This window comes from Thalassophryne amazonica, chromosome 13 (genome assembly GCF_902500255.1).
Source record: "Thalassophryne amazonica chromosome 13, fThaAma1.1, whole genome shotgun sequence".
Lineage (NCBI taxonomy): Eukaryota > Metazoa > Chordata > Actinopteri > Batrachoidiformes > Batrachoididae > Thalassophryne > Thalassophryne amazonica.
The window spans coordinates 24,096,981-24,111,260 of record NC_047115.1 but is presented as its reverse complement, the minus strand read 5'-3'; the positions used below and the strand labels follow the sequence as shown (position 1 = coordinate 24,111,260).

At 38.0% G+C, this 14,280-nt stretch overlaps 1 protein-coding gene across 3 annotated transcripts in view; it reads right to left on the bottom strand.

The window, feature by feature from the left end:
• phactr2 (phosphatase and actin regulator 2) overlaps positions 1-14,280 on the bottom strand; it is a 118,564-nt gene that overhangs the window by 96,502 nt on the left and 7,782 nt on the right. The window contains exon 1 of one of the 3 annotated variants that reach the window (XM_034184569.1): positions 4,254-4,341. The exons of the other annotated variants lie outside the window; for them this stretch is intronic. Within the exon in view, the coding sequence (XP_034040460.1) occupies positions 4,254-4,266 (13 nt within the window). The 5' untranslated portion in view covers positions 4,267-4,341. Of the gene's footprint in view, positions 1-4,253; positions 4,342-14,280 lie in introns of those variants that run through there. 3 annotated transcript variants of the gene reach the window in all.

Genomic DNA, 14,280 nt, shown 5'->3' with positions numbered 1-14,280 from the left:
GCTGAAACAGCCAGTGACAAGTAACTGAAAGCTTCAGATTCAGAAGCAGAATTATAACAGTCATTTCTATTGTAATAACAGAGACAACTGATAGTGATAAGTAAGGATTAAACAATGAGAAGCCGTGCATTATAGGGTTTGAATGCACGACGCTGAGTCTAAAACACCACAACGCGAATATGGGAAAATATCCAACCGGTATTCAGTCAGTCAGACCGCGCTTAGCGTCACAGCCATATAATAAATATTCATTATTTGTTTTCAATTCAGTTTCATTGTAGTTTGATGCCCTACTGTACATCCTTGTGTGTATATGTGTATCATGAACCTGCCCATGTAAGGTGCATAAAACATCAAGGAAAACTTGCTCGACTTGAAAGTAGGTTTTTGGTGGTCTATGACACAATTGCTTTCTGTTGGCTCATGTTAGCAATGTACCAGCACTGTGCATCAGCTCACCTCACTTTAAGACCAACTTGCTTATGGCCACACAGATTAACACAAGCATATTGGCAACTGCACAATGTGAGCGCTGGGCGTCAAAATGACAACTGAATTAGCTGGAAATGAGCAATGACACCTGCACTGCATTGTGCGCCTCTTTGCAGATGATACAGCCCTAAATGTTCTTTCTGATATATGCTTAGCACTGCCAATAAATGTTGCATAAAGGCTTTGCTACAAGGTTATTAACATAAGATTATACTGCAGTCTTTTCTGTATTAAAAGAACAGTAACAATAGTCAATAGAAGCCTACAAATGAGGGCGAGAGCACACACCCCTCCCACATCCATGAGGTCTAACTGCCTTCATGGTTGGTGAGATAACATGGGGTGTGCACAAGCATTTTCACCTACTGTGCACATTTAACAAAAATACCGTGGGGTATGAGTCATTCAGAAGGCGTGTCCCTTCAAGACATGAGCCTGTTACGGGGTATTATTACAGTAGTGTGCAGATATTTAAAACACAGGAGTTGCCCAAAAAAATTTATGAACCTGTTAAACAAGGAGATCTGTCAGACTGAAAATATGTTGCTTTTCCAGCGTGATGTAAGGCCTGCAAATGCAAACAAACACATTTTTACAACTGCATAGCTGCAGCTCCAAATTTGCATTTGTTCAGATCCCTGTGCAAAAAAACATGCAAAAAACAAATACAGAAAGGAAGCAAGCACACGAGGACATACATGCATTAGTCTGGAGTCTCTTCACAGCACAGACTGTAAGGCACAATGCTGCATGGCTTCAGTCGAACAGCTCTATGCAAATACAGCAGTCAGTGTCACATTACAGTCCAACACACATTCACCAAATTATGCAAATACAAACAACAGCTTTACTCACATTTCTCATCATCACGACAAATATGTGCATAACCATGAAGAGTAATGTGCACGTGCACATTAAAAAATGCTGCTTTGACTTGCAAAATGAAGCAAGACCCACAGTGGTTTATACCTTAACCTGAAGCAACAAGAGAATTTTTTTGTCATTGAAACACTGATATGACAACAGCTGCTATCTAACCTTAATTTTACTATATTAGATAACATGAGCCCATTATAACCTCCCTCAGGCCACCCGGGTGTCTGGACATGATTCCTCCAGCTGAGTGTTACAGCAACCTATGCAATCCACACAGAATATAAACCAACACATCACTGACACTTGGCCTAAAGCAACTAAGACAACTACCAGTCAAGACTGCCAGTGAGTAGTGGTCTGGGTTATATCAGACATTATCCAACTGCTGACAATAATGCTGCAGCCATTAGACAAGGATAAGGAATTCTAAGTCCATAATGCAACTATGGGCAGATGTACAAAACCAATAACTGCTTTGGAAGTAAATCATCACTACTCATAACCACTGCCAAAAGTGTGATCAGCAAAACTGGTCCACACAGCGTACCAGCAGCCTGGTTAACTCACGATCAAGCCTGTGTTAAAGGGGCAGGACCTGATTTTTGTTTTTTAATGAAGTATAGATTCATACAGATTCACAAAAAATCATCATCATCATAATGAAAGGGGCCATATTGTGCAAAATCAGTTTTGAGTCTATTTGTTGTAGTTTAAATGTGGTTTGAGATTCATGTTTGTCATCAAAAATCCCACAATTCCATTCACGTGAATGTGGAAACTCCCCTGCAATCAACGATATTTAACTGAAAAAGGCATGTTCTTCCTTTATGAGTCATGAAGTGAACTTCTAGACCAGTGTTTCTTAAAATATTTCAGACCAAGGACCACTTATCCAATAATAATAATAATAATAATATCAGAGGTGGGATGAAGTCACCAGCAAGTCACTGTCAAGTCATCAATCTGCAAGTCCCAAGTCAGGTCTCAAGTCATAATGACCAATGTTTGTTGCTCGCGGACCACCAGTGGTTTGTGGACCACTCTTTGAGAAAGGCAGGTCTAAACCGGGGTGGGCAACAATGTGCCATTAAAGGCCAAGGTGGCACAGGTTTTCCTTGCTATTAAGACGATTGTTCCAGTCGTCTTCCCCAACATGTCTTGGTCAACCAAGGAAAAGACATTTTGCCTGGAGGCCTATTTCTCCAACAAATCCTACCATTTGGAGCATAATTTTGAAAGGACATGACTTTTATGCAAGTGGCCAAGATAACTGACACTTTAGGGAATGATTGTACACAGAGACTTTGTAGGATTTATTCAATTTTTTATGGGCTTTGGGGGGGGGGGGGGGGGGGGTGTCACCCTGTATAATGAAATTTGTCCTCCGTAATTAACTCATCCTAATTAGAGTTAGACACAATCCAACCACTAGGAGCAGTGGGCAGCCACAGTCCGGTGCACGGGGACCAACTCCAGATGTAGTGACAATGCCTTGGTCAAAGGAAGTGATCCCACGACCTTCTTGCTGTGAGGCATCAGTGCTAACCACTAATCCACTGTGCTGCCAATGTGTCTGTGTATGTGGTAAAAGGATTCACTTATCATCTTGGTGATGCTTGTGTCTCTGGGTCCTCGACCTTTAAGATGGAGAGACACCTGGGAAGAGCTCATAGAGTTGTGAAGTCACTGAGCAAGCCTATTTGGCAATGCTGATATCTTTGTAGGAGAACGAATGTCCAAGTCTCACGAGGTCTGGTGCTTCCTGCTTTATCATATGTTTGTGAGACTTGGATGCTAACTAGTGACCAAAGACAATAACGGGATTTCTTTCAAACTAGGTCTCACAACCACACGATAAAACATGAAGCACCAGGCCCCAAAAGATTTGGACTATTTTTCCTCCTCCGAAGGTATCAGCATCGCCAACCACATCTGTCCAGGCACGTATGTGCAGATTCTTGGGTACCACTGCACTGTGACACTGTGGCAAACAAACAAACTTAGGAAGACTCAGATGATGCGTACCACTTGTAACATCAGCCACAACATTTTGGCTATGCGGTGCGCTTCTCAACAACTGGAAAAATCCAAGGCAACACCCATATCTGACCAAGCTGCAGCAGGCAGATGGCCACCTCAGACATGGGGATGGACCAGTTGTCTGCTCGGGTGGTTCCCATCCAGGACTCAAGGCCATTCTGTAGTGTGGTAGATGTGACATCGCACAACATAGCACATGTTCCCAGACCTCAGACCTCCCCCAGCGTTCAGTTTGCAGCATATTGTCTCTGATTCAGGTTACAATAGCTTAGCATGCTACTATTCTGCGTGCAAAGCTTATGCAAACGTTGATTTCCTCTGTTTGGATTCTGACGTCATCTTTGCTGGTTACAAATCTGTCAACTTGTCAACAAATATACATGTACAGTTCTAAACTAGCGCTATAAAACTGAATTACACTCATAAACTGTCGGGCCACTCAATCATTAATAAAAAAGATGTTAATTCTGCATATACAGTGTGACTTTGCATCCACAGGCCTGCTTCTGGAGATAATCCAGAGACACAACATACCAGAAGAACTTCTTTCGTATGTCCTATCGTCTTGCCACCCAAACAATCACACACTTGACCTTCAGTGTCGCCTCAGCGTCATCGAGGACAGAAGCCGCTTTACATTCTGTTCATTATTAATAAAACCTTCAGCAAGCACGTGACACAAAGCTAAAGGGTGTGCAAATAAGGTCAGCCAACAACAAGAGGATGAAGTAGTGGAAAGAATGTCTGTTGTGTGATTAAAGCACAGACACACACAGTGAATGAGACAATGAACAGAAGAAACCAGCACAGCTTATTATTAAAAGAAGAAGAAAACAGAAACTCACCGTCATGTTCCATGACTTGACGCGGGAGATTTTATCAGCTCTGTGAGCTGATCTCTCCTTTTTCCCCCCCAATACTTCTCCCTCCCTCATCCAAAAACTCCCCCTCCTCTTTCTCTGCCTCCCTTCTTCTCTTCTCATCACTTCCCTTCTTCGTCACTCTGCTCTCTCACCCCTCCTCCCTCCCTCACTCCACTAAAGAGCATTAAAAGTTAATGTTTGTTTCCATCTCAGTTCCTTGTTCTCTCTCCCAATCAGTGGCTCGCCCTCCGTTAATCTCTCCATCTGCCTGCCTGTCAGTTTGCGTTCTTTCCCCGGCTCCAGTGTTATTGCCCATTTTCCTCATCCTAACATCTCTGTGATGTAAGATGAGGAGATGCTGTGATGGGTGAAGGTAGAAAATAGAGGAAAAATTCAAAGGAGGTGTCTATGTGCTCATTTTCCATCTAAAATTTTAACTGCAGTCAATAATGATCAATACACCATAAAAATGTTGCCCCAGTCTGGAGTCAGCTGCTGAAGCAGATGATACTGTATCAGAAGAGTGTAACCATCATTCATGGAAGGAGGGAACCAATCCAAAGCTTTGTGATATGAAGTAACAGCTGCGACACCGCCATAACAGTTTTTGCAACATCTATATATTAAAAGTCAAGTGGCCTCTGTGTGTGTGCATGTGTGCATGAGTATGGCTTTGATCACAGACAAACTGTGGAGAGCTGACACTTATGCTTACATATCTTGGGTCAAGGATGAACACCACGAAAACGCAAAGTTTATAGGACTAATATTTTTGGAGAAATTAGGGGTATTACTAAACAATGGACATTGATAATTACATTCTTGACTCACACACCACTCCAGCAGTGGGCGGTAAATCATCTATATGTTAAAAATGAAGTGGCCTCTGTGTATGTGTATACTATGCGTGTGTGCGTGTACTTTTGAACATGGAGCAACTGAAGAGAGCTGACATTTGCCATATGGTATACAGAGCTTAAGAATTTTGGGTCAAGGATGAACGCCACCAAAATGGAAAGTTGATAGGACTAGTATTTTTGGAAAAATTTCAAATATTACATAACAACAGTGAAAAATTGCATACTGGACTCACACACCAATCCAAATCCTTACAGAAACTTTATTATTATCATTATTTTTATTATAGATACTTAATTTATTACCACCCTTGACAAATGTCAGCTACCTATTTTATAAACACTACCCAATCTAGAACGCGTTAGTTAACATTAAATTTAATTTAAACTCAATGTTACACTCCAAAAAATGACTCATTGGATGAACTCAATTCAATTGTGTGCAGGATTTCCATCTAATAAATATATCATCACCGTCCTAAAATAATGGCCTAAGTCATGTTTTTGAAAATATGACTTAGGCCATTATTTAAGGAAAGTGACAATATGTAATATGGAGCCCCAACTCATATATATATATATATATATATATATATATATATATATATATATATATATATATATATATATATATATATATATATATATATATATATATATATATATATGGAAAGAAGCATGTAGCTTGTGCACACAATAATTATCTTGCACAAAGATAATATATTGTGCACACAATAATTACCTTCAGATTTTACATCCATATAAGCAAGCTACACAGTAAAAACTATGCTCCTGTACAGGATGAGAAAATTATCATCACAGAACTTTTTTCCTACAAGATAATCATCTTCTGCACACAATAATTTCTTCCCATAACATTATTATTTGTGCACAAGATAACCATGTTGTTGGAAGACGTCATCTTGTGCGCACAAAAGACTACTCTTGGGGAAAAATATATTATTATTTTGTACACATGCAATTTCATCTGGGTCAATTATCTTGCTCACACAACATAACTGGGGTGATGATAAATGGCAAAGGTAAATGCAAGATAGTGCAGGCAAGAAACACCCTAAAATAAATAAATCTGCTTTACATTAAATAATCTTGTGTCATCAAGATACAACAAATGTCTTTCCACAAGATGATTATCTTAGACACACAAAATGATCATTTCTTCCCATAACTATCATCCATACAAGACATCCCCCAAGGTAATGAAAATAATTATCTTGTTTTCCCCTCAATCTGATACTAATTGCTTGGAGCCAGTACCAGACAATTCCACTGTTGGGGCGTTTGCTTTTGCTCAGACACAGTCCAGCTTGTTTTTGTTTACCCCGCAACATACCAGAGATGTGCACCCTAATGGGTGCTCATAGTGTCATTCCTTTATTTGCATCCAGATCGTCATGAAAAATCATGTGCTTTTCAGACAACACACGTATCTACAAATATAACACAATGCTAAAATACCCTCGGCTGGATGAGGATGTAATCAATGAAAATGTGTGTAGAAAAAATGTGACCTTCTGACCTCTTAGAAGAGGTCAAAGTTAGCCATCTTTGAACTTGTCCAAGGTCTGTGTCCCAAGAATGCTCCCTGTGAATCTGAAGACTCTGGCAGTAATAGCGCTGGAGTTATGCTGAGCACAGACGGACAGACGGATGGACGGACGCAAAGTCTTCGTAATACCCAATGGCCATATTTTGGCCTCGGGAAAAAATGCAAAATAAATAAAACTAACAGCAGTCATGATCAAAAAAAGAAACCTTTGTGTTAAAAGTATTGGTAAATGACTAGTTTGTTTCTTCTGTTCAGTCTCACAGTCACCTTTAACTCACAGTTAAACGATCCATCTTCATGCCGGTGACTGACACTGGATGAATCATATTATTATGTTCTCTTCATCTTCTGCGTGATCACAGAGGCTGCTTTGTGTTTGTGCCATGGTTTGATTCTTAATTTCCTGTTCTCATTTGATAAGAATAGAATAAGTGAAGTGGAACATCGTAAACTATAAAGATGAGCTTCAGTGACACTGAGCTAAGGGTGTGTTTGTACAAACACTGCATAGAAGACTGACTGCACAACCAACCAGGTTAACACGCCACATTATTACCATGACTCGAAGGGTGTGTCATACTCCTCAACGCGCCAAACATTTGACCGCATATATTCAAATGTTATCATTATCTTTATATTACAGGATATTTATTTTAAATTTAGAAAAGAGGCACCGACATAAATGAAATTACAAGTTTGCACTGCCTTTCTTGATAGAAAAATTAAAATAAAATTCTCATTAATTTTTTTTCCACTTTTAAATCAAAGTGTAGAATAAATTTTTATGACACTCACATATTGTACATGATACTTTTATGGGCACATGGTTATTTTGAGTGGATGTGCAGCCTGATGATAACAGCCTGTTTAATTGTTGAAGTGAATCAGAGTTCCTGATAGAAAGATGGAAGAGTTGCTGGAAAAAACAAACAAACAAAACAAAAACCCAGAGTTTGACTGTTTTTCAACTCCAACGTCACACCTTCTGAATGTCACCTAGTGTAGACGTTAATTAGTGATGGGATATCCCGTTTCAGAATTACATATGTCACTAGAGCATTTTCTTAATGTGATGAGAGAGGTAAATTCTACATAGGCTATATAGGCCCACTGGCGCAGATGCAAATCCCTGGATGGACACCAGTCCATCACAGGTCACTTCCCGAGGCAACACCAGTACCCATTTACAGCTGGGGAACTGGGACAATGCAGCTAAAGTGTTTTGTCCAAGGACACAGACAGGGAGCCTGACGTGGATTCCAGCCTGTTTACATATTGGCAGCCTATCCCACTAAACTACCTGCTTTACATGAACAATAGATTTATGAAGAATAGAATAGAATAGATTTACATGAAGAACAGATTTAGATACAGTTCCAGACATGGGTCTGGAACTGTAGGGTGTGGATTAGAGTGATAGAAGGAACAAATGGTATACAAATCAAAAAACATGGAGGACCTTACAAAATACAGACCTGAATAGACAAATATGATGCCAGTTGGTAATTTGACCAACAAAAAAATCAAATCAAACATGGAAATAGATGACAAAATATATGACAGACACCAACATTGATGAAAGTATATTTGACTTAAAATCAATTGGTTGTGAGTATTATATGGAAGAACAGCTAAATAGTGAAAAAATTACAGAAGATACCCTGTCACTCATACATATAAACAGCCGAAGCTTGTATTGTAAAATGTCAAAAATAAAAGATTATTTAAATCAGTTTAAAAATAGATTTAGCATTGTTGCAATCACAGAATCTTGTAGAAGAAATGACAATTATAGATGATGTCATAGAAATTGTAACAGTGGAAATTGTATTGTATTGTATTGTATTCTAATCAGTTGTGTATACAGAGCACCAGACTCTTGTGTTGTGAAATTTACAGATAAAATAATAGAATTATTCCATCAAATCAAAACGCTTTTTATGTGTGGAGACTTTAACATTAATATAGAAAGCTACAGTTGCCAAAGAACAAGTGATTTTGTGAATTCAATGTATAGTTTGGGGTTATTCCCCTTGATAACAAAACCAACCAGAATTACATCACAAAAGTGCAACGGTAATTGATAATATATTCACAAATAGAACAGATGAAATTATTAAGAATGGGATCTTGATGACAGCGATCATTTACCAGTTTTTTTTCAATATTTAAATACAAAAATAGGTACAAGAAAAAAACTGTTATAAACTTTAAAAGAGATAAGTCAGTAAAAGCCTTAGAGGCATTAAATTATGACCTTAAAAATCAAAATTGGGAAGAAGTTTATGTCGGTGATGTTAATGTAGCATACAAGGTCTATTAGAAAAGTATCCGACCTTATTATTTTTTTCAAAAACCATATGGATTTGAATCACATGTGATTGCGTCAGACAGGCTTGAACCCTCATGCGCATGCGTGAGTTTTTCCACGCCTGTCGGTTGCGTCATTCGCCTGTGAGCAGGCTTTGAGTGAGGAGTGGTCCACCCCCTTGGCGGATTTTCATTGTCAGGAAATGGCGGAATGATTTGGGCTTTTTTTTCCCATCAGAATTTTTTCAGAAACTGTTAGAGACTGGCAGCTGGAAACCATTTGAAAAATTTTGGATACTTTTCTAATAGACCTCATATAATTCATTTATGAAAATTCTTATGAAATCATATAATAAAAACTGTAAATTAATAAAAACTAGTAAGAAAAGAGTAAATAAACCATGGTTGACTAAGGGAATAAAAAATGCTTGTGTAAAGAAAAACTATTTATATAGGTGCTTTTTAAAAAAGCAAACAAAGGAAACAGAACACAGATACAAACAATATAAAAATAAACTATTGACAATAATTAGGAAACAAAAAAAGATTATTATAGTGAACAATTAAATACGAGTAAAGATAATATGAGGGCAATATGGGGAATTATAAATAGTGTGACTGAAAGTGATGGAGCGAAATCAACTTTTCCAAATTACTTTGTCAAGGAAAATAAAGAGATATATGACACAAAGGAAGTTGTAAATGAGTTTAATGATTATTTTTCAAATGTGGGATCAAGTCTGATGGAAAATAAACTAATAGTAGAAGATAAATTAAATACACTTGTAAATACGGTCAATAGTATTTTCCTTGACAATGTGGAAAAAGATGAAATAAGAAATATTGTAATAAACTGTGTAAGCAAAAGATCAACTGACTATGAAGATTTAGACATGATGACTGTAAAAAGTATAATAGAAACTGTTATTGAACCATTCACTTACATTTGTAATCTGTCTCTGTCAACAGGAATTTTCCCAGATGAAATGAAAATTGCCAAGGTAGTCCCATTATATAAAAATGGAGACAAACAATTTTTCAAATTACAGGCCAGTGTCATTGCTTCCACAGTTTTCTAAAATTATGGAAAAAGTTTTTGTGACAAGGTTGGACAAATTCATTGAGAAACATCATATTTTAAATAATGCTCAGTATGGATTCAGAACAAAACATTCGACAGCTATGGCAATTATGGAATTAACAGAGAAAATATCAACAACAATAGATAATAAGTATCTTTATTGACCTGAAAAAAGCTTTTGATGTTATCGACCACTCAAGATTGCTTCACAAGTTACAACAATATGGAATTAGAGGTATTGCACATCAGTGGGTAAAAAGCTACTTAGAAAATAGAAAACAGTTTGTTCAGATAAAAAATACTAAATCAGAATTGTGTAACATTATTTATGGTGTGCCACAAGGGTCGGTACTTGGACCCAAACTGTTTATTTTGTATATCAATGATTTTGTGAATGTATCTAGTGTACTTGACAGCATATATTTTCTTAAATCCTCCAAACCGTGACTATCCAGGGTTGGGACCAGGAAGCAGAGTTGTAGTCTTACACACCTCTCTGCAGCTTCTCTCCCCCTGCCATCCCCTCATTACCCCATCCCCGTAGAGACGGTGCCTGCTCCCAGACTACCAATAACCAGCAAAAATCTATTTAAGCATAAAAATTCAAAAAGAAAAAATAATATAGCACCTTCAACTGCACCACAGACTAAAACAGTTAAATGTGGTCTATTAAACATTAGGTCTCTCTCTTCTAAGTCCCTGTTGGTAAATGATATAATAATTGATCAACATATTGATTTATTCTGCCTTACAGAAACCTGGTTACAGCAGGATGAATATGTTAGTTTAAATGAGTCAACACCCCCGAGTCACACTAACTGCCAGAATGCTCGTAGCACGGGCCGGGGCGGAGGATTAGCAGCAATCTTCCATTCCAGCTTATTAATTAATCAAAAACCCAGACAGAGCTTTAATTCATTTGAAAGCTTGACTCTTAGTCTTGTCCATCCAAATTGGAAGTCCCAAAAACCAGTTTTATTTGTTATTATCTATCGTCCTCCTGGTCGTTACTGTGAGTTTCTCTGTGAATTTTCAGAGCTTTTGTCTGACTTAGTGCTTAGCTCAGATAAGATAATTATAGTGGGCGATTTTAACATCCACACAGATGCTGAGAATGACAGCCTCAACACTGCATTTAATCTATTATTAGACTCTATTGGCTTTGCTCAAAAAGTAAATGAGTCCACCCACCACTTTAATCATATCTTAGATCTTGTTCTGACTTATGGTATGGAAATAGAAGACTTAACAGTATTCCCTGAAAACTCCCTTCTGTCTGATCATTTCTTAATAACATTTACATTTACTCAGATGGACTACCAGCAGTGGGGAATAAGTTTCATTACACTAGACGTCTTTCAGAAAGCGCTGTAACTAGGTTTAAGGATATGATTCCTTCTTTATGTTCTCTAATGCCATATACCAACACAGTGCAGAGTAGCTACCTAAACTCTGTAAGTGAGATAGAGTATCTCGTCAATAGTTTTACATCCTCATCGAAGACAACTTTGGATGCTGTAGCTCCTCTGAAAAAGAGAGCTTTAAATCAGAAGTGCCTGACTCCGTGGTATAACTCACAAACTCGTAGTTTAAAGCAGATAACCCGTAAGTTGGAGAGGAAATGGCGTCTCACTAATTTAGAAGATCTTCACTTAGCCTGGAAAAAGAGTCTGTTGCTCTATAAAAAAAAGCCCTCCGTAAAGCTAGGACATCTTTCTACTCATCACTAATTGAAGAAAATAAGAACAACCCCAGGTTTCTTTTCAGCACTGTAGCCAGGCTGACAAAGAGTCAGAGCTCTATTGAGCTGAGTATTCCATTAACTTTAACTAGTAATGACTTCATGACTTTCTTTGCTAACAAAATTTTAACTATTAGAGAAAAAATTACTCATAACCATCCCAAAGACGTATCGTTATCTTTGGCTGCTTTCAGTGATGCCGGTATTTGGTTAGACTCTTTCTCTCCGATTGTTCTGTCTGAGTTATTTTCATTAGTTACTTCATCCAAACCATCAACATGTTTATTAGACCCCATTCCTACCAGGCTGCTCAAGGAAGCCCTACCATTATTTAATGCTTCAATCTTAAATATGATCAATCTATCTTTGTTAGTTGGCTATGTACCACAGGCTTTTAAGGTGGCAGTAATTAAACCATTACTTAAAAAGCCATCACTTGACCCAGCTATCTTAGCTAATTATAGGCCAATCTCCAACCTTCCTTTTCTCTCAAAAATTCTTGAAAGGGTAGTTGTAAAACAGCTAATTGATCATCTGCAGAGGAATGGTCTATTTGAAGAGTTTCAGTCAGGTTTTAGAATTCATCATAGTACAGAAACAGCATTAGTGAAGGTTACAAATGATCTTATGGCCTCGGACAGTGGACTCATCTCTGTGCTTGTTCTGTTAGACCTCAGTGCTGCTTTGATACTGTTGACCATAAAATTTTACTACAGAGATTAGAGCATGCCATAGGTATTAAAGGCACTGCGCTGTGGTGGTTTGAATCATATTTGTCTAATAGATTACAATTTGTTCATGTAAATGGGGAATCTTCTTCACAGACTAAAGTTAATTATGGAGTTCCACAAGGTTCTGTGCTAGGACCAATTTTATTCACTTTATACATGCTTCCCTTAGGCAGTATTATTAGACGGTATTGCTTAAATTTTCATTGTTACGCAGATGATACCCAGCTTTATCTATCCATGAAGCCAGAGGACACACACCAATTAGCTAAACTGCAGGATTGTCTTACAGACATAAAGACATGGATGACCTCTAATTTCCTGCTTTTAAACTCAGATAAAACTGAAGTTATTGTACTTGGCCCCACAAATCTTAGAAACATGGTGTCTAACCAGATCCTTACTCTGGATGGCATTACCCTGACCTCTAGTAATACTGTGAGAAATCTTGGAGTCATTTTTGATCAGGATATGTCATTCAAAGTGCATATTAAACAAATATGTAGGACTGCTTTTTTGCATTTACGCAATATCTCTAAAATCAGAAAGGTCTTGTCTCAGAGTGATGCTGAAAAACTAATTCATGCATTTATTTTATAGTTAATTTAAAATGCTGCAGCTAGAGTACTGACGGGGACTAGAAGGAGAGAGCATATCTCACCCATATTGGCCTCTCTTCATTGGCTTCCTGTTAATTCTAGAATAGAATTTAAAATTCTTTTTCTTACTTATAAGGTTTTGAATAATCAGGTCCCATCTTATCTTAGGGACCTCGTAGTACCATATCACCCCAATAGAGCGCTTCGCTCTCAGACTGCAGGCTTACTTGTAGTTCCTAGGGTTTGTAAGAGTAGAATGGGAGGCAGAGCCTTCAGCTTTCAGGCTCCTCTCCTGTGGAACCAGCTCCCAATTCAGATCAGGGAGACAGACACCCTCTCTACTTTTAAGATTAGGCTTAAAACTTTCCTTTTTGCTAAAGCTTATAGTTAGGGCTGGATCAGGTGACGCTGAACCATCCCTTAGTTATGCTGCTATAGACGTAGACTGCTGGGGGGTTCCCATGATGCATTGTTTCTTTCTCTTTTTGCTCTGTATGCACCACTCTGCATTTAATCATTAGTGATCAATCTCTGCTCCCCTCCACAGCATGTCTTTTTCCTGGTTCTCTCCCTCAGCCCCAACCAGTCCCAGCAGAAGACTGCCCCTCCCTGAGCCTGGTTCTGCTGGAGGTATCTTCCTGTTAAAAGGGAGTTTGTCCTTCCCACTGTAGCCAAGTGCTTGCTCACAGGGGGTCGTTTTGACCGTTGGGGTTTTACATAATTATTGTATGGCCTTGCCTTACAATATAAAGCGCCTTGGGGCAACTGTTTGTTGTGATTTGGCGCTATATATAAAAAATTGATTGATTGATTGATTGATTGATATTATTTGCTGATGATACAACATTATTTTACTCTGGATCAGCTATACAGGAAGTAGTACAAGTGATAAATACAGAGTTGGAAAAAGTTAAACATTGGTTTGATATAAACAGATTGTCACTAAATCTTAATAAGACAAATTTCATATTATTTAATGACAGAGTGGGAAATAATGATGTGTCATTAAAAATAGATGTAATGGACATATAAAGGGTAAAAGAAACAAAATTTCTAGGAGTCATGATTGATGAAGATCTTACATGGAAGTCACACATAAATTACATAAAAGGAAAAATAGCGA